Source organism: Biomphalaria glabrata, chromosome 8 (assembly GCF_947242115.1).
Source record: "Biomphalaria glabrata chromosome 8, xgBioGlab47.1, whole genome shotgun sequence".
NCBI lineage: Eukaryota > Metazoa > Mollusca > Gastropoda > Planorbidae > Biomphalaria > Biomphalaria glabrata.
Window position 1 is genome coordinate 22,008,014 of NC_074718.1, and position 24,107 is coordinate 22,032,120.

At 36.5% G+C, this 24,107-nt stretch overlaps 2 protein-coding genes across 3 annotated transcripts in view; one reads left to right on the forward strand and one right to left on the reverse strand.

The window, feature by feature from the left end:
- Positions 1-11,211, reverse strand: part of LOC106051776 (transforming growth factor-beta-induced protein ig-h3-like) — a 115,557-nt gene extending 104,346 nt beyond the window's left edge. The window contains exon 1 of the mRNA XM_056038286.1: positions 10,911-11,211. The gene's annotated coding sequence lies outside the window, so the exon portion shown is untranslated. The remainder of the gene's footprint in view (positions 1-10,910) is intronic.
- On the forward strand, positions 1,523-3,773 carry LOC129927743 (uncharacterized). 2 transcript variants are annotated; one of them, XM_056038292.1, is made up of 2 exons: positions 1,523-1,678; positions 2,235-3,773. In XM_056038292.1, exon 2 carries the CDS (start codon positions 2,251-2,253, stop codon positions 3,598-3,600), a length of 1,350 nt encoding a protein of 449 aa, XP_055894267.1. In that variant the 5' UTR covers positions 1,523-1,678; positions 2,235-2,250; the 3' UTR covers positions 3,601-3,773. The 2 variants fall into 2 exon arrangements, with proteins under 2 accessions (XP_055894267.1, XP_055894269.1); XM_056038294.1 differs by having other exon boundaries at positions 1,592-1,723.
- Positions 11,212-24,107: the final 12,896 nt, after the last annotated feature.

Here is a 24,107-nt window from a genome sequence, read left to right on the forward strand (position 1 = left end):
GATTACACTTGATGTTATTTCGGATGGGCAGGGGGTTTGAGCCCCACACCTGGCTACCCTGAAGGTCAAAGTGTAAACCATAGTTTCCAAAATTAAATTATTTGTTAGTATTCAAAATGTTTCAAATTAACATTGTTAGGAATCAAGACTGCACGAAACTATTTCATTAGCTACACGTGGCTTAGTGTATCACGTGACCAAAGCCGAGATGTCAAATTAGAATAAATTAAATTGTGCGTTAGAAAACTAGACAATACGTTGTGATAGAAAGAAAGAGATGCAGAGGAAGATTTCAAAGTTTAGAAGAAGAAAAGTTAAATCGAGAGAGAAGACAAAGTGTAACGAAAGATAAAAGTAGCTCACACACTCACACACAATAGAAGCCAACACACACACACACACACTCACGCACACAAACACACACGCGCACACACACACACAAACAAGTTATATAGGCAAAAAGAAAAAAAAATATTTCAAACTATTTCTCCAAATGATGGTGAGAGAACAAAAATCCCGATAGGAAAGATAAACTCAACTAAAAGATATTTTTAAAACGAGGTGAAGAAATACTTAAATGTCAAGATGTAAGGAGACAACAGACACATTATCAGAGAAAATGGGAGAGAGACAGAGAGAGACAGAGAGAGAGACAGAGAGAGAGACAGAGAGAGAGAGAGAGGTCAGTAGCTCTAGGTAGCATGTCAGTTATCGCTTCTGATGACGCTATATTTATATCTATTTAGTTCAGTGGTTCTCACTGCAGAGGTAAACTGGTCACACAAACTCGTTGAGCACAGTCAAATAAATCACAATTCATTCTATGAAATAGCAATAAAGCAAAAGTCTCTACAATACAGTAGAATCAATGAAGTACTACTGGTATCTGAGTGTTTGCGTAAATCATAAACATGACATCACAAAAATCTTGGCGGGTCTAAAACTTTGCAGGAGTGACAGCCAGAAAGTGCTGGAGATTCAAATAAAATTCTAGGAAGTCCATGAGTCTGTGCAAACATCCAAACCCATTGAAAATGATATTTTAGGAAGAAACATTTGAGCAGATAACTTTAAAGGCTGTTGGGATCTTCTTCATCCTATATTATGTAGGTCAGTTCAAAACTTCAAGCTACTATTGTGATCCACTATTTGTAAATCATGTAACAAAGAGCATAGAATAATAGCTTTTGTTTCTGCACTTATTCTATTGGATATTTTCATTCTAAACCTTATTCATAAAATCTGCTTTTTGTGAGCTAATTTGTTTTTAATTTGATTCTACAGTGCTTACAAAAGGACACAGATTATTATAATGTTTTACAAATGTATAGCATATCAAGAAATCCCTCTGTAGCCCGGAGACACCACAGGGCTTTCTATTTATGGAGTCTCCTCCATTTTAGGAATTTCTCCTTTGAAAACAATTGCGCGCTCAAATAAAGATGTGCGAATGTTAATACTTTGGTGCTGTCTAGATAAGTTGAATGTAGTCTATGATAGTCTAATGGTTTTATTGGTAAATGTTATGTCACAAAAAAAGGTAACCTTCTCAGACTTAATGGTATGTACTAAGAGACCTTTAAGGGTCAACTCATCCCAAACACATGACGGGAAGTAGCTGATAAGACAATCGCCAAACCTGCCCATGACTTCAACCAGTTAGGGGACAAAACTCTTGGTAAGTGCCTCTAACGTTCACGAGATTTGTTTGTGTCATTGATGGGTATGTTTCATGTAGACTTTGTATTTGCACCTTTGTGAATTGTTCACTGTTACCTTTTAAGATGTTCATTTCAGTTCTCTTCTTTATGACTTATTTATTGATCATGTTAAACTTGATACATTAGTTACAATCCAGTTCAGAATACATTATATTTGAGTGTTACATCAACTAAACGGTGTAGAATGTTAGTTACCACTACTGTATGTACCAATCAGGGCAAATAAAACATCTTTAGGTTTGTTAGTAACAATACAAAGGCGGCACGCCAGGTGACCCAATTAGTGTTCACGATGAAAAACTCGTCCAAAGTTTTGTTTTGATAACCCAAATATTGAACACGGGGCAAAGTTAACATTTAATTGAATATGAAACTATGAAACGTGATAATGAAAGTAATATTTACTATATTCAAACGATTTGAGCTAATATCAAATGATCATTTAATACCATTATGAAAAGGCATAGGATTGATTAGATGTACAAATGTATTTTAATCTTTCTTTCACTATAGAATTAACTCAAGCAACATGTTGATCAAGTTGATTCTAGTCTCACTGGTCTGCAAGATTACTCACTCATTCTGGTTAAGTTCCGACCCTGAAAGTATCAACTTTAACTCCCCTGGACCACTTCGACTCGAGTGTAAATACAGTTCCAATGTCGGCACTACGTTCGTCAGTGTCCAGCGCATTAGGATAGACAAGCAAGTGAATGGAGTCTGGTCACTCATAGCAGAACTAGTGGACAATAACCAGTGGTCTGTCATCTCTGGAGCGACAGCTCTCGGCTCTCTGGCATCTCCAACTAGCACATATTTGGAAGTGACATGGAACACGGTCACCCCTGACCTCCTAGGTATCTATAGGTGTGAACTGATTGGGCTCAACTCAATTAATGACTTCATTGTAGAGAAGACGCCATCCGTCACGGTTGCAGAGACACCAGTCTCAACTGCTACTGTCTCAGAAATTGTTAAGAATGAGACAGACGCAATAAGACAAGAGTTTGAAGCTTATAAGACTCGCACTGACCAAGAGTTGTCGGACATCCTTAACCTGATCAGAGAGAATCAATTATCACAGCTCAATTACTTGGAAGAATTGAGCGGGAATTTTACGAACCAGATCAGCTCTCTTTCTAACAATTACGACTCGTTGAATGCACGAGTGACTGCCCTTGAGAACTCTGGTTGTGGGTGTAGTGCAGGAGAGTCTACCACACAGGCACCCCCGGCGTTGATTGGTCAGCAATGGCCAGTTGGAACTTACGGGCTTTATCAACCTCAGGCCGGTTGCCCACAGGACACTTCTACTACCCAGTGGACGACAGGTTACAGAAGACACCACACAGTATCTGGAGCCAACATGGATGAAGTCTCCCCAGGATCTCACTTTGCGCAGCCTGTCTTGTCCACTGTAGGAAGTAATCATTACTTCTTTCAGCGCTTCTGTATGGTGGACAGCCTCTCCACAGGCCCATCCTGGCCCATCGGCTCGTACTGTATCAACAGGAAGGGTGGAGCTTGCCCTGGTGGTTTCAACTCGGGCTACATCGAGATAGACGACAACGGCACCGACCAAGACATAGTGTCCGGTTCTTTACCGGACGGTACATATAGCACCATTACAAGAATCTATTATTGCTGCCGTGTCGATGGCAACGCCGAGACGCCCATATCTCTTCCCAACACACGACCTTTCTACTTGTATAGAATAGGCGTGGTCTGTCAGAAGGTCGCCAACATGACTGTCTCACAGGAGTGGTTCTTGATCGACACGTCCAACGCTAACAATCTAGATAGATTCGAGAACGTCTGGCATCCGGATGCCGCATTGAACGATATCCGTATTCAGCTGTGTTATTACAGCCCAGTTTAACCCATTGATGTTCAGTGTAACCCATTGATGTCCAGTTTAACTCATTGAAGTCCAGCGGCTATTACCTCATATCCTAGAAATGTATTCCGTTTTCTTTCAAATTATATGTTCTCTTTTTATATGCAAAAGACATGACACATTGTTTTCAAATAAATTATTTGCTTTCAAAATAATATTTCTTGAGTTAATAGAAAACAACAACAGTTTAACAGAATTTTAAAAAAAAAACAGCATACAAAATATAAAATCGAAAAAAAATATTTTCAAGAAACATTTTCAGACCAATAAGAAACTAAAGCAAGGAAAATACTCGGAATGATCTGTTTAAAAAAAGGCGACTGAAGTAAGTAGATCTTTGACTTTGTTTTTCCTTTTCCCAATTTTTTTGTTCATTTTGTTTATTACATAAACGAAAAGATTTTGTCTCTGTCAATGTCCTTTGTCAAACTGGGAGTCGAACACTTAGTGAGGTTGTGACAGAGCGTCGCATAAGGTTTGCGGGACATGTTCTACGACAAAATGAACTACGCACACCAAGAGTTGCGATGACATGGAGGCCCACACGAGGAAAGCGCAAACAGGGACGTCCTCGTATTACTTGGCGCAACGCCTTAATGAAGGACCTCAGAACAGTGGACACCAGGTGGGAGGAGGCTTCAGACATTGCCAACGACAGATCTTTATGGAGACAGCTTGCTGCCCAATGCGCCGAACGGTGCGGGAGGACCTAAGTAAGTTTAAGTCTAAGTCATTGTCAGGGGGGGGGGGCGGACTGGGTGTCAATATTGGCCATGGCTTTAAAATTCAATCCAGTCCATAAATTGAGAATCTATTCGACCATGTCGACATCTGTAAAGTTTGATAATGCTTTCGAGATACAGGTTTATAACAATTGCAAGTTTAGTCTTTAAGCTAAATACAGCTCTTAGTTCTAAAATATAGTAATTTCTATAAACAATGTTTGTGTTTCACTCCAATACTTTCTCGTTAGAAGAGAATATTACTTCTGCTTCCAGAAATGTATTTCGGTCATTTTATCACTAAACGTTGATCAGAGTTATCTTCCCTCTGTTTACATTTTGATTTGTAAGATCACGTTTAGGTTGTTTCAGCAATAAGAGAGGAAAAGAAGACAAAGCGATATAAAACACCTTGGTGGAGACATAATGGAAATAAAAGAAACAGTAAAAGAAAAAGTATAAATAAAGATCTGAAGAGAATTTGAGATCAAATGATAAACTAATATCAAGGTCGCCAAATTGAAAAAAAAACAACAACTTTATGCTACAAGAGAAAACCTAGAAACTTAAATCTACAGTGCCGAATAGTGCACACAAATTATTGAATTATTCAATATTTAATGTAAAAATTTCACCCCCCCCCATGAAGTGGAGGCCCGAGGGGTATTTTCAACTTTGGACCCCCCCTCCCCCCAATACGCCACTGAATACATCATAAGTCTACTATGTATGGCAATGTATGCTTCGTACTTTTTAAATGTTTAAGACAACAAGATAAACTATACGGAATAAACAAAAGTTTATTTCTACTAATTCCAAACAAACTCTTAATGACCTAGCACTTTGAAAATCTCAATACTGTTACAAATGAACAGTGATAGGTAGAGGTCAACGTATGACCCCGGCGAGATGACACAGCAGCAAGTGTTCTCTGGAATCTACATGTATAAACAAAGACAGGTCCTCACATGTTTTTCCAGGGGACGAACAGATCTAAGAAGGGGGCAGTTACTAATGAACAGTGACATATAGAGGTCACTACGTGTGACCCCGGCTTGATGACACTGCAGCGGGTGTTCTCTGGAATCTACATGTATACATAAAGACAGGATGTGACGTTTCCTCACATGTTATTCCAGAAGATACTAGGAGTGTTTGTACAACTTTGGAGGAGCGATTAGGGACTCTATATAAGCCAGAGAGTTAATGTGAAAGTCAGTCGTGAGTGAGTCGTCGGTACTGTTGTCTACTGTGCGAGACAGTAGAAGAGAGAAGTGTACGACTCGATGCAAGTTAACTAGGGTAGAGTTAACTGAAGTGGACTACTGTCGTTAAAGTCTATACAGCGTACTACAGTGGACTTGAGCCGTTACAGTCGATACAGACGATGTAAGACGTGTACGGCTCTGATGCGGTAGACTTTGAGTACGACTTGGTTCAGCTTTGGGAGACCTGGAGCGACACTGGGAAGTGTGTCGTTGGTCTGTTCTGTGGAATACGACTCGATGCAAGTTGAGAAGACATGAATTGCAACGAAGTGAGGAGATGAATTGCAACGAAGTATAGCTAACTGTAAACTGACGGATATTGTACAGTCTTCTACGCTACATGTTACAGTAACAAATTGTTAGATTTAATAGTCAATAAAGTTATATGAAGCTGAGAGTTTAGTCGTCAAGTTCTTTGCAGTGTTTTTATGTGTGTGCCTACTAGTACATTTAGCCAGAAGATTCAGAAATATGTAACAATACATTTCAGAAACTGACAATAATTTTCTAAAATATGGCTTTATTGTTTAACTTTTTTTTGTGTCCAAAGCTAACTGCTGTATTCACTTGATATAGATTTTTTTTTAAAAGCTTGCCCACTTCAAACTATTTAATAAACAGATCTAGACATTAAATCTTGTACTAAAATAAAGATAAAATCAACGAGGAAAGATGCTTGACTGAGGGTAAGAGACTCCAGCACTTCTGAAGCGTCACTTGACTGTCAGGACAATGTTTTGGATGATCTTATCGAATTGGAGCATTGGATCTTATCTTATCTTATATAATACAGACGTTACTTCAAAAAAGAAGATGATTACGTCCTACGCGTCATGCATTTAGTCATGCATATTAACCAATGACTTAAATTCTGCCAAGTCACTGGTTTTCCTGGCTAGCTCAGGCAACCCATTCCATGCTCTAATAGCACTAGGGAAGAAGGAGTATTTGTACAAATTTGTCCTAGCATATGGGACGAGGAATGTGCCTTTATCTTTGTGTCTTTCAGAGTATTTTATTAAATTTTGTTTTTGTATTTGAAGATTATGGTTCAGTGTTTTATGTATGATTGCTACTTTACTTTTGAGCCTTCTGTCCTGAAGGCTTTCTAAATTTAGTGATTTTACTAAAGGTGTTACTCTAGTCAAATGTGAATATTCGTTTGTTATGAATCTCACTGCTCTATTTTGTGTCTGTTCCAGTTTCTTAATGTTTTCTTGAGTTGAGGGGTCCCAAACGGAGGATGCATATTCTATTATTGGCCTAACCAAGGTTAAGTAACATTTTAGTTTTATGTTCTTATTTGATTTATAGAAATTTCTTTTAATAAATCCTAATGCTTTGTTTGATTTTTTTGTAGTTTCATCAATATGTGGATTCCATGATAGTTTTTCATTTATTATAACACCTAGGTATTTTGCGTTTTTAGTCTGTGATACTGGTTTGCCATGAATAAGATAAGTGGAATTAATTTGTTTTAGTTTTTTTGTTACTCTTAACAACTGACATTTTTCTGGGTGGAAAGACATGCTCCAATTTGATTCCCATTTCTGTAATTCATCTAATTCTCTTTGTAAAATATCTGTGTCTTGTGTTGTTTTTATTGTTCTATATATTATGCAATCGTCTGCAAATAATCTGACTTTTGTTCCTGAACTAATGCAATTTGGTAAATCATTTATGTAAATTAAAAATAGTAGTGGACCCAAGACTGTACCTTGAGGTACACCTGAGTTTACTGTTATCGGTGTTGATTTAGAGCCATTTATTATTACAGTTTGTTCTCTCCCTATCAGAAAGTCTTTAATCCACTGATGCAGTGGACCATTAATGCCGAAATATTTTAATTTTTTAAGCAAACTATGGTGGTGAACTTTGTCAAAAGCCTTAGAAAAATCTAGTAAGATAGCATCTATTTGTTCACTATTATCTAAACCTTTTGAAAAATCATCAATTAGTCCTATTAGTTGTGTTTCACATGATCTATATTTCCTAAAGCCATGTTGGTATGGTGTGAGGACATTATGTTTGTCTAAGTGGTTTATGATGTTGCTACATATTATGTGTTCTAGGATTTTACATGTGATGCTGGTAAGTGATACTGGTCTGTAGTTCCCTGGGTCAGATTTTTCTCCTTTTTTAAATAGGGGGGTGACATTAGCTTCTTTCCAGTCCTTTGGTACTCTGCCCTGGTTAAGTGAAGCCTGAAAGAGTATTTTGAACACTGGGGCTAGCTCATTACTTAGTTCTTTGAGTAATCTAGCTGGAATACCATCAGGTCCAGAAGCTTTATTTGGTTTGGTGTTGGCTAATAGTTTTTGAATTCCATTTTCTTGTACTACTATATCTTCTATGTTGTCTACTTGGTTCAAATTCAGTAATATGTCTTTGTCTCCTGGGGCTGAGAATGCTGATGCAAAGTATTTGTTTAGAATGTTTGCTTTAGTTTCATTATCATTATGTATTATGTTATGTTCATCTTTTAATGGCGCTACGCCTGTTGTTTCCATTTTCTTAGACTTAATGTATGACCATAGGTTTTTGTTGTTATCTTTAGATATTACATTGTTTATGTATTCACTCTGCAGCTGTCTGCTTACTTTTTGGGTTAAGTGTTTAATTTTTATATACTTTTTGTAAACTCTTTCTGCATTAGTTTCTTTAAATTTTCTATAGAGGTTTTCCTTCTGTTTACAAAGCTTCTTTAGTCTATTATTAAACCAGCATTTATTTATTTTGTTTGATGTGTATTTAGTTGGTATATGATTTTCTATTATGCTTTTAAGATGGTTTTTAATGAAATTCCAGAGGTCATCGACTGGTTGGTTAATGTCTTTTTCTAATAAGAATGTTTGTTGAAAGTTTAGTGCAGCTTGGTGTAGTTGTGTTAGGTTACATTTATTCCAGAGTAAGATTTTTCTTTTGGGTTTTGTATTGGCTACTGCTTTTATCTGACTGTGTATTTTTATGATCTCATGGTCTGATAGACCAGGGATAATTTCATAATCAACTACTAATCCAGGTCTGTTGGTTAAGAAGAGATCTAATGTGTTGTTTAATCTAGTTGGCTTTTTAATGATTTGATCTAAACTTAGGTTGTGTAAAGTTTCTATGAAAAGCTCATTTATGTCCTTAAGGTTTTGGTGTTTATCTATGGTTAGTGTTTTCCAATTTATATCAGGTAGGTTGAAATCACCCATAATCCAAAAAACTGCATTTTTATTTGTCTCTTTAAGTGTAGTAATCTGATTACATAGTTCCTGCATGTATTCTAAACTAGAATTTGGTGGTCTGTAAATGCTGCCTATTATTAGGGATGTTGAGGTGGTATTAATTTTACAAAATGTTGATTCTACATTTTTTGAGTTAGGTAAGGTAATTTCTTCTGCTATAAGAGTGTTTTTTATTGCTAAAAGAACTCCTCCATGATTATCAGCCCTATCTTTTCTAAAAATTTCATAATTACTATTGAAAATTTCTGCATTATAAATTTCAGGATGCAGCCAAGTTTCTGTTCCTGCAATTATGTCTGGTTTCTCACATTCTAATAAAATTTCTAAGTCTGCTGTTTTGTTCCTAATGCTTTGAAAATTTATAACTAAGGTTTTAAGGTATTTTGGTATTACTTCTTTAGTAGGTTTGTTTAGTGAGGCTGTTGTATTAATTTTAGTAGATTTAGGTTTAACAGGAGTGGATCTGGCTAGTGGTTGGTGAGTTTGGTTCGGGATGGTGTTTAGGATGTTGTATGGGTTAGAAGTGTCCGCATCAAAGGAATCAAACAGTCCTGATGTAAACTGAGGTAACCCACACGGTACACAGTGCCATGATGCGTCTTTGTTGCCTAAGGCATAATACACAGGTGTATTCATATGGAGACATGATGCATGGTACCATTCATCGCAGGTGTCACATTGAATGGCTTTCTGTTTCAGGGTGCATATTTTTTTGCAGATGTTGCATCTATCTTTAGATCTAGGCCCTGGATTTGACTCTACATCTCCTGCCATTAATATTAACAGTGATAGGTATTTATTTCTGCTGTGTCTGATTGAGAACTTCCATTTGTGATGGGTAATCTTCTTTAATGTTATAGATGTGTATGTTAGGTTATTTTTGAAGTTGCATTGTTCTAAAGTGTGATGATTGATTATGACTGTTGTTTCCTTTTTAAGTTTAGTGTTGACAAAGGTAGATCTAGTTCTGTGTTCAGCTAGTGTGCATTTGGTGATTATTAGGATAAATAGCCAGAGCAATTTCATGATGACTGTTCTTGATTTTAGTTTTTAAAGGAGTCTAGTCTAAATCTAGTTTAAGGTTTACAATGCCTAAGTTAAGGTTAGGGTTAAATTAAATTAAATCAAATCAAATGGTTTATTAAATTCAAAATGTGGACCTAGACTAGATCTAGATTCTAGATCTAATTCTAGATCAATATATTTACGTGTATAACTAACTACATAGAATATTACTATTAGTTATTATTAGTAGTATTAGTAGATGATTAGTAGATCTAAAGCCTTAATTAAAGTCTAAGTCTAACACTAGACATAGATCTAAAATCTAAGGATATAATAATAAATATAGACTAGATCTAGATCTAATAAATTATAAGGATTAGTGAGACAAAATAGTCCTAAGCTAAGAATTGTTAATTTGAATTAATTAGTAGAAAAAATGCTGAATTAAGTTAAATATATAATTTAAAGATATTAGTTTATTAGTTAAATAGCTTTTTTAATGAATTTGGTTTGATTTAATACAACAAAACGAAAAATTTAACTCATCTCTGATTACAGTAAACAGGGAGCAGCCATCTTGCCAAGAGCGCGTAACTCAAAGTAACTCAATCTGATCTGATCAATTGTTAGGATTTCACTTCCCAGGGGAATGTTGTTGTTTTTTCTGCACGATACATGCAGTTATGACGTTATCTTTATCAATATGTCTGTAACTTAAATGTAACAAAACTATACGTATCAAGTACATTTTCTTTTGGTTGAAATGAGAGCCGAAATTCTTCACAATAAATATGTGAATATGTTGAATCTTGTACTCAATCAAATCGTGGCGTCTAAGTGGGCTCTGCCCCATCATGCCCACCATTAAGTCTTACTGTATCACTCTAGCAATGACGTCATTCCAGACACAACAGAGCGACTGTCTACAAGCAAGTATGTCCAACGAAAGTTCTGTTTGATAGCATGTCTGTCCGACAGAACTTTTGTCTAATAGCAAGTCTGACAAGTTCAAGTTCTAAATTTGCGAAACACTCTGACATTGCCGTGATAGTTGTAGAACCTACCTGTGTTAGCGCAGCTCCCAATAGTTCCAGTTCTAAAGATTATATATCTCATATGTCAGTAGAAGGTAAAGATTACGTCAAAGCACATGCAACTTTCCAGAAAGAATCGCGGAGTTATTTGAAATATTAAGCCAAGACACACACACACACACAGAGTATAAAACACTCATCTTGAATGAACTCGTCTAGAACAAGTCAATGTGCCTAGTTAGTTTGTCTAGCTAAACACTCTAGAAGACAATGAAATGTGTAGAACTTAATCTTTCTGCTATTCACCACGTCGTACAAACATTCTATGAAATTGTTCTCAGGCTTGAGAGTTTATTCAAGAGGGGGTGAGGGCTGTGATGTAGCACGGGAGAGGGGAGGGGTAGATAATGTTGACTTATGCAAGAGAGCGAGAATGAGTGCAAATACCGATGAAATTGGAGGCGGGGATTGCCAAGAGTCACCAAATGAGGACACTGTTCGAGCAGAGTGGATGTCCATTAGGGCGTTGACAGCAGCAGCGACTTTGAAAAAGAGTTACACAAGAGATTGTGAACTTAGATTACACGATGGCTCATGACTTCAGGTTCACACCCTAAATGTAAGCTAGAAATTCTTCAGTTAATTAACACGATTGATATTGAATCTCATAGCTAGCAATTCTTCAGCTAATTAAAACATGTCTGATATTGAATCTCATAGCTAGCAATTCTTCAGCTAATTAAAACATGTCTGATATTGAATCTCATGGCTAAAAACAAGTTAAACATAAATAATCATAAAAACAAAGGGGAAGAACTCTGCACTTACGACTATCTCTCTAACTAATGTAGACGTTATTTCCTTTATTCGATATGAAAAACAAATTAATTAATTACCAATAATTAATTGACTGATCGGTCAATTTTTTGTATTGATTCATGGTTTATTATATATAGATTGTTTAAAAATACAACTTGATACGACAATGGGTGTGGGAGATATAATGTGAAGAACTAAATAAGGGGGCCAAACCCTACACATTTAGCCATATCTGTTAATATTGCAGGATTCATTTCCCTTGTCAGCATCAAACAAAATAATTAATTACCAGTAGTTAATTGACTAAGCGTTTATTTTTTCTTTTATTGATTCATATCTTGTCTATGCCAATGATTGTTTGTACAAAGTTTCAGCTTGATCCGAGAACGGGTGTAGGAGAAATAACGTGTAAAAAGGTTTTACCAGACAGACAGACAGAGTGAGTTGATATCAACTTTGTACCAGACAGACAGAGTGAGTTGATATCAACTTTGTACCAGACAGACAGAGTGAGTTGATATCAACTTTGTAATAAGCTCCAAGGTAGAACTAAATCACTAGTGAGCAAAAAGACAAAACAAACAAAGCAAAACTTTCTACAGGCAGGGGGAAGGAGAGTTACATAAGGAAGACATCGGAAGATACAGACCTAGAGATGCGATTAATTTCTGTACGTCTGTCGTTAAGAAATAAAATGACTGCCATTAAAAGTATTATGCAAAGGAACAATTGCAAATCAATATGAAAAGGATCTTTCTTTAAAAAAGGTCCCTTCCCTTCTCTATCTCCCTCTATCTTAATGCAAACTTTATGTAAACAAAAAAAAAATATTTCATAGCAGGTATCACTCTATAGTCCATGTGCTTACTATATGCGCATTCACTGAACTATATGAACTAAGTTTCAGCTACACCAAAACTAGAACACAATTTTTAAACAAGGTTACAAAGACAGTTTGTGTGAAAACACAAACTCAAAATCGGCACCCGAAGTGGTCCACCCAGGCAGGTAAAAAGGCAGATTTCAATATTTTCAGAAAGAACATCTGAATGAAAATCTCTTATTCAAATCCTCAAGAAAAAAACATTTCTGTAAATAATAAAAAGAAAAAAAAATCCTTTGGTTAAGTGTTCTATAGTTTTTGGCCTCATTGCAGTTCACGCGATAATATGAAAAACTACTTATTAATTGTTGTTTTAAATTATACACAACTTATATGCATACTAAATAGATTTTTTCTCTTTAAAAAATAGTTATAAATTTGTGTGTGTAAATGTAGTAGTTAGTATGACAGAAGTTACGTAACTTAGCAATACAAATGTAAAAAAAAAATGACAAAAAAATCTTAAACCATTTGCATAAATATGTTTAAAAATATGGTAAACAAATACCCCCCTTTTAAAGAGCCTCCCGTGTTTGATACTGTTAATAATGAATAGTTTTAAAAGGTGTTTATTTTTATTGAAAAAAAACTGCTTGCATAAAGTGATTTTAAAAATTAGATTTTTCGCTTTCAGAAAAGAAAAAAGTAGCCATTGCATCAGAACTTTAAATGGTCCAAAATATTATAATGTCGAATTTTCACTATCTTCTCTTCTTTACGAGATCTAAACGGGACGGACGGAAGGACGGACGGACGGACAGAGTTTCCACACAAAACCAATAGCGTCTTTTCCCCTTTCGGGGGCCGCTAAAAATGACTAAAACTGTATGGATGTATAATATCTCAAGATAGAAGGATTAACATCATTAGTGGTGGGAACAGGTCAACGAAAGAAGTGATGGACAAATGATTCGTAGATTTACTGTTACGGATAAAGAAGATTTTGTGGGAAAAGAAAATTCATTATTAAAATATGGCGACTTACGTAGAAAACAAGATAGCTGAGTTCGATACATTTGTTCTGGCATGTTGACGTTAGCTCGCCAGTCGGTAACCACTGGAATCTCCCCCCCCCCTTTTTTTCCATGATTATGTGTATTCTTGTAATATGTTTAAATTACTCGCCAGGTAGAGACTCTCGTGTAGAGAGATCACATGGCTGATTTCTATACATGTTTGTTCTTAAAGTGCTTGTAATTGTTCTATGACTTTCCCCCCTCTAGTGCAGCATTATAATAGCAGAAGACTATTGCGTTTCGATAATGATGACTATGTCAAGGTTGTTCTCATAAAATAGTGTGTCTGAAGTGTTTACAACAAACAACAAGGTTACAAAGACGGTGTGGAAACACAAACTGAAAATCGGCCCCCTAAGTGGTCCATGTAGAGTCTTTACCAGGATTCGAACACGGGATTCTGGTTTCAGCTTCTTCATATATTCATTTAGCGTAAACTTATATCTTTTAAAATAATAATTATTAACCTTATCCATACATTCAAAATTATTAACATGTTACAATAATAAAAAGAAACTAAAAAGATTTATTTTTCTTACAAAATTAGATAAATTGGCAACACGAAAAAAAAATCTTGACCTACTTTAGCACTTTAGGTAGTGAGCCAGATGTATACAAATGACTTGACAAGCAAGACTTTCCATTGGCAAATAAAAATTAATATCTCCAATGTCATTTGTCATACAAACTAGACATAGGTCTAGCTAGATCTAGACCTAGTTTTAGATCTAAATCTAGATTCAAGATCTAAGTAGAACTAGATCTAGAACTAGATCTAATTTAATGAAACTAATGCAGAAAGAGTTTATAAAAAGTATATAAAAGTTAAACACCTAACCCAAAAAGTAAAAAAAAACAGCTGCAGAGTGAATACATAAAAATGTAATACCTAAAGATAACAACAAACACCTATGGTCATATATTTGGTCTAAGAAAATGGAAACAACCGGCATAGCGCCATTAAAAGGAGAAGATAACATGATACATAGTGATAATGAAGCTAAAGCTTACATCCTAAACAAATACTTTGCAACAGCATTCTCAGCCCCAGAAAACAAAGACATATTACTTAATTTGAACAAAGTAGACAACATAGGAGATATAGTAGTACAAGTAAAGGGAATCCAAAAACCATTAGCCAATATTAAACCGAATAAAGCGTCTGTACCTGATGGTATTCCAGCTAAGTTACTCAAAGAAGTAAGCAATGAGCTAGCACCAGTGTTCAAAATACTTTTTCAAGCATTTCATAACCGGGGCAGAGTACGGAGTGACTGGAAAGAAGCTAATGTCACCCCCCTATTTAAAAAAGGAGAAAAATCTGACCCAGGAAACTACAGACCAGTATCACTCACCAGCATCACATGTAAAATCCTAGAACATATAATATGTAGCAACATCGTGAACCACTTAGACAAACATAATGTCCTCACACCATACCAACATGGCTTTAGGAAATATAGATCATGTGAAACTAATTGATGATTTCCCAAAAGGTTTAGATAATAGTGAGCAAATAGATGCTATCTTACTTATTTCAGCATTATTGGTCCATTGCATCGGTTGATTAAAGATTTTCTGATAGGGAAAGAACAAACTGTAATAATAAAGGCCCTAAATCAACACCATCAACAGTAAACTCAGGTGTACCACAAGGAACAGTCTTAGGTCCACTACTATTTTTAATTTACTTAAATGATTTACCAAATTGCATTAGTTCAGGAACAAAAGTCAGATTATTTGCAGACGATTGTCTAATATATAGAACAATAAAAACAACACAAGACACAGAAATTTTACAAAGAGAATTAGATGAATTACAGAAATTGGAGCACGTCTTTCCAGAAAAAGTCAGTTATTAAGAGTAACAAAAAAAAAACAAACTAAAACAAATTAATTAACACAGACTAAAAACGCAAAACGCAAAATACCTAGGTGTTATAATAAATGAAAAACTGTCATGAAATCCCCATATTGATGAAACTATTGAAAAATCAAACAAAGCATTAGGGTTTATTAGAAGAAATTTCTATAAAGCATATAAAAATATAAAACTAAAATGTTATTTTGCCATTTCGGGAGATTTACAGGAGCTCCTGTTAAATCGACAGGAGGGCGCGGGAAATCTGTTTTAAGTTATAAAATGGTTTTAATTTAATAATTTATAACCCTTGAATTAGTGCGGGTCCTATGAAAGTGCGTGTCTTATAAAAGTGCGGGACCCACTGCAGTCGCGTTGCATTGGCCTAAGGCCGGCCCTGCAAAAAAAGCGGCGTATGCTACTCCGCCGGTCGATTAGTATACTGTAATAGGCTCAAAGTTTTAGTTATTGACTAGACTACTGTGGCATTCAAATTGTTAAGATTCTAGATCTAGATCTACAAAAAAAAAAAAAACAACTAACAATGTTATATAAACAATTACATTCGCCCGTTCGATTTGATTATAAAATATATTTTTGTCACCTACACAGAGGCAATACGTCTAGAGGTCATGAACTTTCGGCTCTAAATAAAATTAAAAACAGATGTTGGCTTTTGACTATATAATAAATTGAATAAACTCTATTTTGCGTTATATTTAGATTATTGAGAGTTCAATATTTTACTCTCTTAAATATACGTTTGACTATACTTTTAATTAAGAATACATACACATTTTAAAAATAGCTCTAAAATCTACTTTCGTTTTATAAAACGTAAACAAGACAGCGAGATTTATACTAGATCTATACCTTTACTTATTATAGATCTACACTATTATACAGTAAACAGTTCAATTTCTATTGGTAGGTACTATTTGTCTACATATAGCTTACATAATTAAAACAAAAACAAAAAAAACGTAATTATTTTATAAGTAGATCTAGCATGGGAGTAGCGAGGATTTTTTTTTTTTGGGGGGGGGGCTGGGTGGGGGAAGATATTTTCTCCGGGGGAAAAAATACCTCTTTGTGTTTGTGTACAGTATTAATCTTTATTACATTCTGACCCTTCATTCTTTCGAAGGACGTTTATTGTACCCTAGAATAGGTTCCTTGAGGTAGTGGAAAAATTGTAGACTTCCTGGCATTGCGACAAAGCGCTTTCGGAGCCCCGCCGCCAGCAATATTTCCGGTATTAAAAGCCAACGAAATGCATATTCTGAGGTATCTGCAGTGCATTATCCTGCTATTAAAAAAGTTTTATTTTGAAAAACCTTATCTACTATTCTTGCTGACTTAGATCCTCCCGCGTCGTTCGGCGCATTGGGCTGCAAGATGCTTCCACAAAAATTTGTCACTGGCAATGTCTTAAGCTTCTTCTCACATGCTCTGAGGACCTCCATGAAAATGTAGCGCCAACTTGTACTAGGATGTCCCTGTTTGCGCTTTCCTCGTAATGCCCCCATATCATCGCAACTCTTATTATGCGTAATTCATTTTGTCGGAGAACATGTCCCGCAAAGCTCATGCGTAACTTTCATTTCAACTCGTGTCGAGATCTAAATTGTAAACGATCTTGACCGGAAATCTGCATACGTCAGTTATTTAAACGACGGGCGGAAGATTCTCGTGCTATGATTTAAAAAAATGAGTTAAACTTGAGACAGGTCTGGGTTAAAACTAGAGACAGGTCCTGGTTAAAACTAGAGACAGGTCTGGGTTAAAACTAGAGACAGGTCTGGGTTAAAACTAGAGACAGGTCTTGGTTAAAACTAGATCAGGGAACATGTTTTTCTATCGCATATAAAAAAAAATCATTATTTGGCACTTCCGAATGGCTGGATGTTTGGTAAGGGCTTTAAAATATCGACACGACAGCCTGTGATGAAATTCAGCTACCTTGGTTCCGATTGGAGAGTTTGGACGGTATAAACTCTCTATGTATAAAATGAAAGTCTGTTTCATTCAATTGCTAAAGGCTTACGTTTGTTACATATCTTGAGTGTAGAGTTGTTAGCTTCAAGAAACGTGCAGAAAGTAGAAACTACAAACTGAAATCAATTTGCACATGACTAAATATGACTAGCATTGGTATTTAGGTCTATGTTCCTACCTTTAATTAGACTTACGATATTTTGATGCCTAATCTAATTAATCTATACTAGTCGACCGGCGCCGTAGCATACACCGCTATTTTGCATGGCCGGCCTTAGGCCACTGTAACCTATGCGATCTCAATGGGCCCCTCCATTTTAATAGGTGTAAAAATTATGAAATTAAACCATTTTATAACTTAAAACAGATATCCCGCGCCCTCCTGTCGATTTACCAAGAGCTCCTAGAAATCTTCCTAAATTGCAAAATGTACGAAAAAGTCCTTAAAATATATGGAAATATATAGACAAAAATTGTCATTTTGGGGTGTCATTCAATATGGAAAACGCCAATCCTACGCGCGATAAATAAAAACGGCATTATGCATTAGCCGTAATTGTGTAATCTGGTGAAAGAAGCTTCTCGCGCCTCAAACTAATGAAGAATTACTTGAGGTCAACAATTCTCAAAGATAGATTGAAACATTTGGTAATTCTTGCCATTGAGCGTGATCTATGTAGGAAACAAAAGTATTATTATATACTGTATGACTTTGCTACAGGCAATGCTCGTAAAGTAATTCTGTACGTAGTAAAGAATGAATAAAATGCATTGACGAATTTATTTTCTAATATAAACTCTTAAATTTTACTTATTATCCGCTTCTCTACCCAAATTTGGCCCAGCGAAATCCGTTTCGCATAGGGCCCCACAATGGTAAAGTCCGGCCCTGCTATTTAGTGACGGGTGAATATACATAGTAGATTACTTGTTCTCTTTCCATGACTTCTTGGTCACAATGGTTTAGTCCGGCTCTTTTATTTAGTTTTTGTAAAATGTTTGCTTGTAAAATGTTTTACATGTTTCGGATGTTTCTTCAGAGTTGACGATAGTTTACTTGCTAGTCCAAACCTCCCGCAGGACAAAGGGGGATGGGAGCAGGCAGGGTTTGATAAATTTAAACGACAGTCCAGCGCGCAGGCAAGCATCCGTAGTGTGAATACTACTCTTGTTTTTTCGTGGGGTGACTATCCGCAGAAATAAGAGAGTGATCTTTACTTTACTTCATGCTCGTCCAAACTGTTGAGGGAAGAAGAGAATTATATATATATATATATATATATATATATATATATATATATATATATATATATATATATATATATATATATATATATATATATATATACATATATATATGTATATATATATATATCATGGGCGTAGCCAGGGGGGGGGTTGGGGTTCAAACCCCCCCCCCCGAAATGAAATCTCCCCCCTTGGGGGGGGGGGGGATCGGAATTTAGTGAATGATTTTTTGCTTTGATTTTGTTTATTTAAGTTGAGATTTTAATACTAAACCATCAATTGCCCCAGCACAACCAATGGGGTATTGAGTTTAAAACCCCTTACCAAGGGGTTTTGAGTTTAAAACCCCCTACCAGGGGGGGTTCGAATTTAAAAACCCCTACTAGGGGTTTTGTGTTTAAAACCCCCTACTAAGGGTTTTGATTTTTAAACCCCCTACTTGGGGTTTTTGCAGTTACCCCCCCCCTCTTCTATAAAACAAAACAAAACAAAAATGCAAACGAAAATCCCCTAATTCCAAGAGCACAGTTAAGGGAGATTTTGACTTTAAAACCCCCTCCAAAATTTACGATAAACCCTCTCTTCAATATAAAAAAAAAGTTAATTACGCACTTAAAATGTTATGAGCGTAGCTAAATGGGTTTTGACTTAGTTTTTAGTTTAAACCCCACTTCAGCGGGGTTTGAAGGTAAAAAATACCTCTTTAATAATAAAAACAAAGCAAATTATACACTCAAAATGTTTTGAGTGTAGTCAAAGGGGTTTTGAGTTTAAACTCCCCTCCAGTAGAGTTTTAAGCTAAAAAGTACCTCTTCAATATAAATAAAAGCAAATTACTCACACTAAAATCTATGAACGCAGCTAAAGGGGTTTTGAGTTTAAACCCCCCGCCGGGGGGGGGGGGTTTGAGGCTAAAAAATACATCTTCAGTGTAAGAAAAAAAGCAAATTACGCACTCAAAATGCTATGAGCGTTGCCAAAAGGGGTTTTGAGTTTAAACCCCCATTCAGAGGGGTTTAATGCTAAAAATACCTCTTCAATATTAAAAAAAAAAGCAAATTACACACTAAAATTATTTGAGCGTAGCCAATCCAATCGGGGGTTTTGAGTTTAAACCCCTCTTCTACAGATGGCGTTTGTTTAAAGTTTAAAACCCCTCCAGATGGTTTTGAGTTTAAGATCCCCCTACAGAGCATTTTGAGGTGGAAAACCCCCAACAGATGATTTTGACGACAAAACTTCTCTTTTCGATATAAAATCTAAAGCAAACTACAGTCACTTAATTCCAAGAGCGTATTCAAGAGTGGTTACACATTTTACCAGTGGCAGGGCTCCCTTAATAAACTGTAGTGAATAGTCATCTGCCGAAATTGAAAAACACTAAATGTGGCTCAACAAAGATGGCTAAGATAGATTTTAGTAGTCAGTTATAGAGATCGGGTTTAAATCAAGGAAATCCTATGCCGAACTGGGAGTCGACCCTTTAGTAAGATTGTGAGAGAGCGACGCATGAGGTTTGCGGGACATGTTCTCCGACAAAATGAATTACGCATAAGAAGAGTTGCAATGATATCCTAGTACAACTTGACGCCACTCATTCATTGAGGTCCTCATGTCAGGTGGGAAGAGGCTTCAGACATTACCAGTGACAGATTTTTATGGAAACAGCTTGACGTCAAATGCTCCGAACGGCGCGGTAGGGTCTAAGTCACTAAGAATAGCACATTAGGTTTTTAAAATAAAACTTTTTAATAGTAGGAAAATGCACTGTAGATACCTCAGAATATGCATTTTGTTGGCTTTCAATACCAGAAATAGTGCTTGGCGGCGGGGCTTCGCCCCGCGCTGGGGAACTCCTAGCGCTCCCCCAGACCCCCTTGCTAGTTTTGGCGGCGGGGAATCTACAATTTTTCCACTAACTCATGGAAGAACCTATTCTAGGGCACAATAAACGTCTTCCGAAAGAATGAAGGGCCAGAATGCAATAAAGATTATTTACACACACACACACACACACACATAAATACATATAAAAAAAAAATTCGCGGGGGGGGGGGGGGGTCGGGGGGGGGAGAAAAAGCCCCCCCCCCCCAAAACCCCCCCCCGAAAAAAATCCTGGCTACGCCCATGATATATATATATATATATATATGTATATATATATATATATATGTATATATGTATATATATATATATATATACTAGTCGACCGGCGGCGTAGCATACGCCGCTATTTTGCAGGCCGGCCTTAGGCAATTGCAACTTATGCGACCGCATTGGGCCCCGCACTTTCATAGGACCCGCATTTTCACAGGACCCGCGCTAGTTCTAGGTGTATAAATTATTGAATTAAACCATATTATAACTTAAAATAGATTTCCCTAGTCGACCGGCGGCTTAGCATACGCCGCTATTTTGCAGGGCCGGCCTTAGGTGACCGCAGTGGGCTCCGCACTTTTGCGACCGCAGTGGGCCCCGCACTTTCATAGGACCCGCGCTAATTCTAGGTGTATAAATTATTAAATTAAACCATTGTATAACTTATAACAGATTTCCCACGGCTTCCTGTCGATTTACCAGGAGTTCCTGAAAATCTCCTGAAATTGCAAAATATACGAAGAAGTCCTGGAAATATCCAGAAATTATTAAAATCTTTAGAAAACTCATACGAATCTCCTGATATATTCAGACAAAAATTGTCATTTTGGGGTGCCATTCAATAAGGAAAATGCCAATCCTACGCGCGAAAAAAACAAACAAACGGCATTATCCCGTAATTTTGGAATCTGGTGAAAGAAGCTTCTCTCGCTTCAGACTAATCAAGAATGACTTTAGTTCAACAATTCTCGTAGATAGATTAAAACATCTGTTAATTCTTGCTATTGAGCGTGATCTATGTAGGAAATAGAATTTTTATGATATACTGTATGACTTTGCTACACGCAAGGCTCGTAAAGTTCGTGGGATAACTCTATCCGCAGAAATAAAAGATTGATCTCTCCTCTTCTTCTCATGCAAACTCCTAAGCGAAGAAGAGAATTATATAAAGATAGATGATAGATTCTACAGTTACACAGACTTCAATATAGTAGGAATTAATGTTTTATATTAAGGTTTATATATTTTAAAAAAATCTCAATAGCTCTGAAGCTTCCAAAGTTAAAACTTAATAATAGTAATTTATCTCAATAAACAATAACATGTCAAATAATATCAATGATATCATCATTGCCAGTACTTTGATAGAGTTGAACGTCTGCGAGTTAAATTGGTCAGTTAAGATGAGATGTGGTAGACCAGGGTGTAACCTATTTTGTTTCCCAGAGACAACAACTCCCTTCCCCAAACCACCACGCCTTGATAACTCACGTACACACGTGGTGAGTAATAACAAATGTTACTCCTATCACTTCAAAATGAAAGTGTGGAGACAGCGCCCTCTAGCGTTTGTTTTGTATAGAAGGGAAATGTTAACTGCTAAGTCTGGGCTAGTTAATTCATTCAATGGGTTTCGCAATCTTTTTGTTGCAGTTTAAATTTGCTAAAAGAGAAATGTGTGTAATGCATTTTGAAGTGTACAAGGTGAATTTTCTAGAAATCCATCTGATGTTAGAAGAACATTTACCTAGCATTAATCACAAAACTAAGTAATGTGTAAGAGTTGTCTCCTCAGGGCCGTGTTTTAGCTCCTCACTCAGCCTGTAGATTGAAATCTATCATTGAATTCATTTATTATTTTAGGGAAGATATAGTTAATGGTATTATGAAAATATGGCTGAGCTAAAACTGACTGAACGGATGGTTCTATTTACTTAAGCTCTCAACCTTTATCATGCTCGGTGTGGGGGAACTAGGCCAACTTAAAGAAGTAGGTAGATCTAGACTAGAGTTTGAGTACTGTCCAACAGGTAAAGCATTTTACTTATTAACACTTCTTGTTAACATTCTGAATTGAAAAGATGAGTTAATTATTTAAATCGTTTTAATAATTCAATCAATTCGTCATTGTATTTGTGTTATTGGAGCTAATGTAATGGTAGCTCTCATAGTAAAATAGACTAGCTAATGTAATGGTAGATCTCATAGTAAACTAGACTAGCTAATGTAATTGTAGCTTTCATAGTAAACTAGACTAGCTAATGTAATGGTAGCTCTCACTAGATCAGCCAATGTAATGGTTGCTCTCATAGACCAGCTCTCATAGTAAGCTCTCACTAGATCAGCCAATGTAATGGATGCTCTCATAGTAAACTAGACTAGCAAATGTAATGGTAGCTGTCATAGTAAACTAGACCAGCCAAGCAAATGATACCTCTCATAGTAAACTAGACCAGCCAAGCAAATAGTAGCTCTCATAGTAAACTAGACCAGCCAAGCAAATGGTAGCTCTCATAGTAAACTAGACCAGCCAAGCAAATGGTAGCTCTCATAGTAAACTAGACCAGCCAAGCAAATGGTAGCTCTCGTAGTAAACTAGACCAGCCAAGCAAATGGTAGCTCTCATAGTAAACCAGACCAGCCAAGCAAATGGTAGCTCTCATAGTAAACCAGACCAGCCAAGCAAATGGTAGCTCTCATAGTAAACTAGACCAGCCAAGCAAATGGTAGCTCTCATAGTAAACCAGGCCAGCCAAGTAAATGGTAGCTCTCATAGTAAACCAGACCAGCCAAGCAAATGGTAGCTCTCATAGTAAACTAGACCAGCCAAGCAAATGGTAGCTCTCATAGTAAACTAGACCAGCCAAGCAAATGGTAGCTCTCATAGTAAACTAGACTAGCTCTCATAGTAAACCAGACCAGCCAAGCAAATGGTAGCTCTCATAGTAAACTAGACCAGCCAAGCAAATGGTAGCTCTCATAGTAAACTAGACTAGGTAATGTTAATCCATTTATTAGCATCACCTATAGCCTACACCGGAAATGAGTTGAATGATTGCTAAGTCGTGTGGTGCGCGCTGTGACGATACGTAAACGCTTGCGTATAAAAGTTTCATTTGCGCTTTAAAACGTTCGAGAGAAAGCTTTGCTGTTAGAATTTTGTTTTTCATTAATAGAAGTTCATGAACTTGTCCCGTATGGCCTTCCTCCAATTACCCCCCCCCCACCCCGCGTCCAGCGATGGCGTCAACGAAATCTGCTCCCTCCGCCCACATGAAGAATAATGCCCGCTTAACAATAGAGTCAGTTAGTGACATCTTCTCTTTCCAAGTAGTTACTATAATAGGGAAAAGATAACTTTTCAAATTGCCACCTTAGTTAATTCCTGACCTGGTCACGAGTTTAAATGGGGCCCCTTTTGGTTAGCTTTAAAAAACTCAAGGTTCAATTATACTGGACGCGGGTAAGTTAGGAATTAGAAAGCTTTAATTTCATTGGGCCCAGCATGAAGGTTATTTTAACAT

Coding starts and splice junctions, on each gene's coding strand:
- LOC129927743 (XM_056038292.1), top strand. CDS start 2,251: ATGTTGATCAAGTTGATTCTAGTCTCACTGGTCTGCAAGATTACTCAC.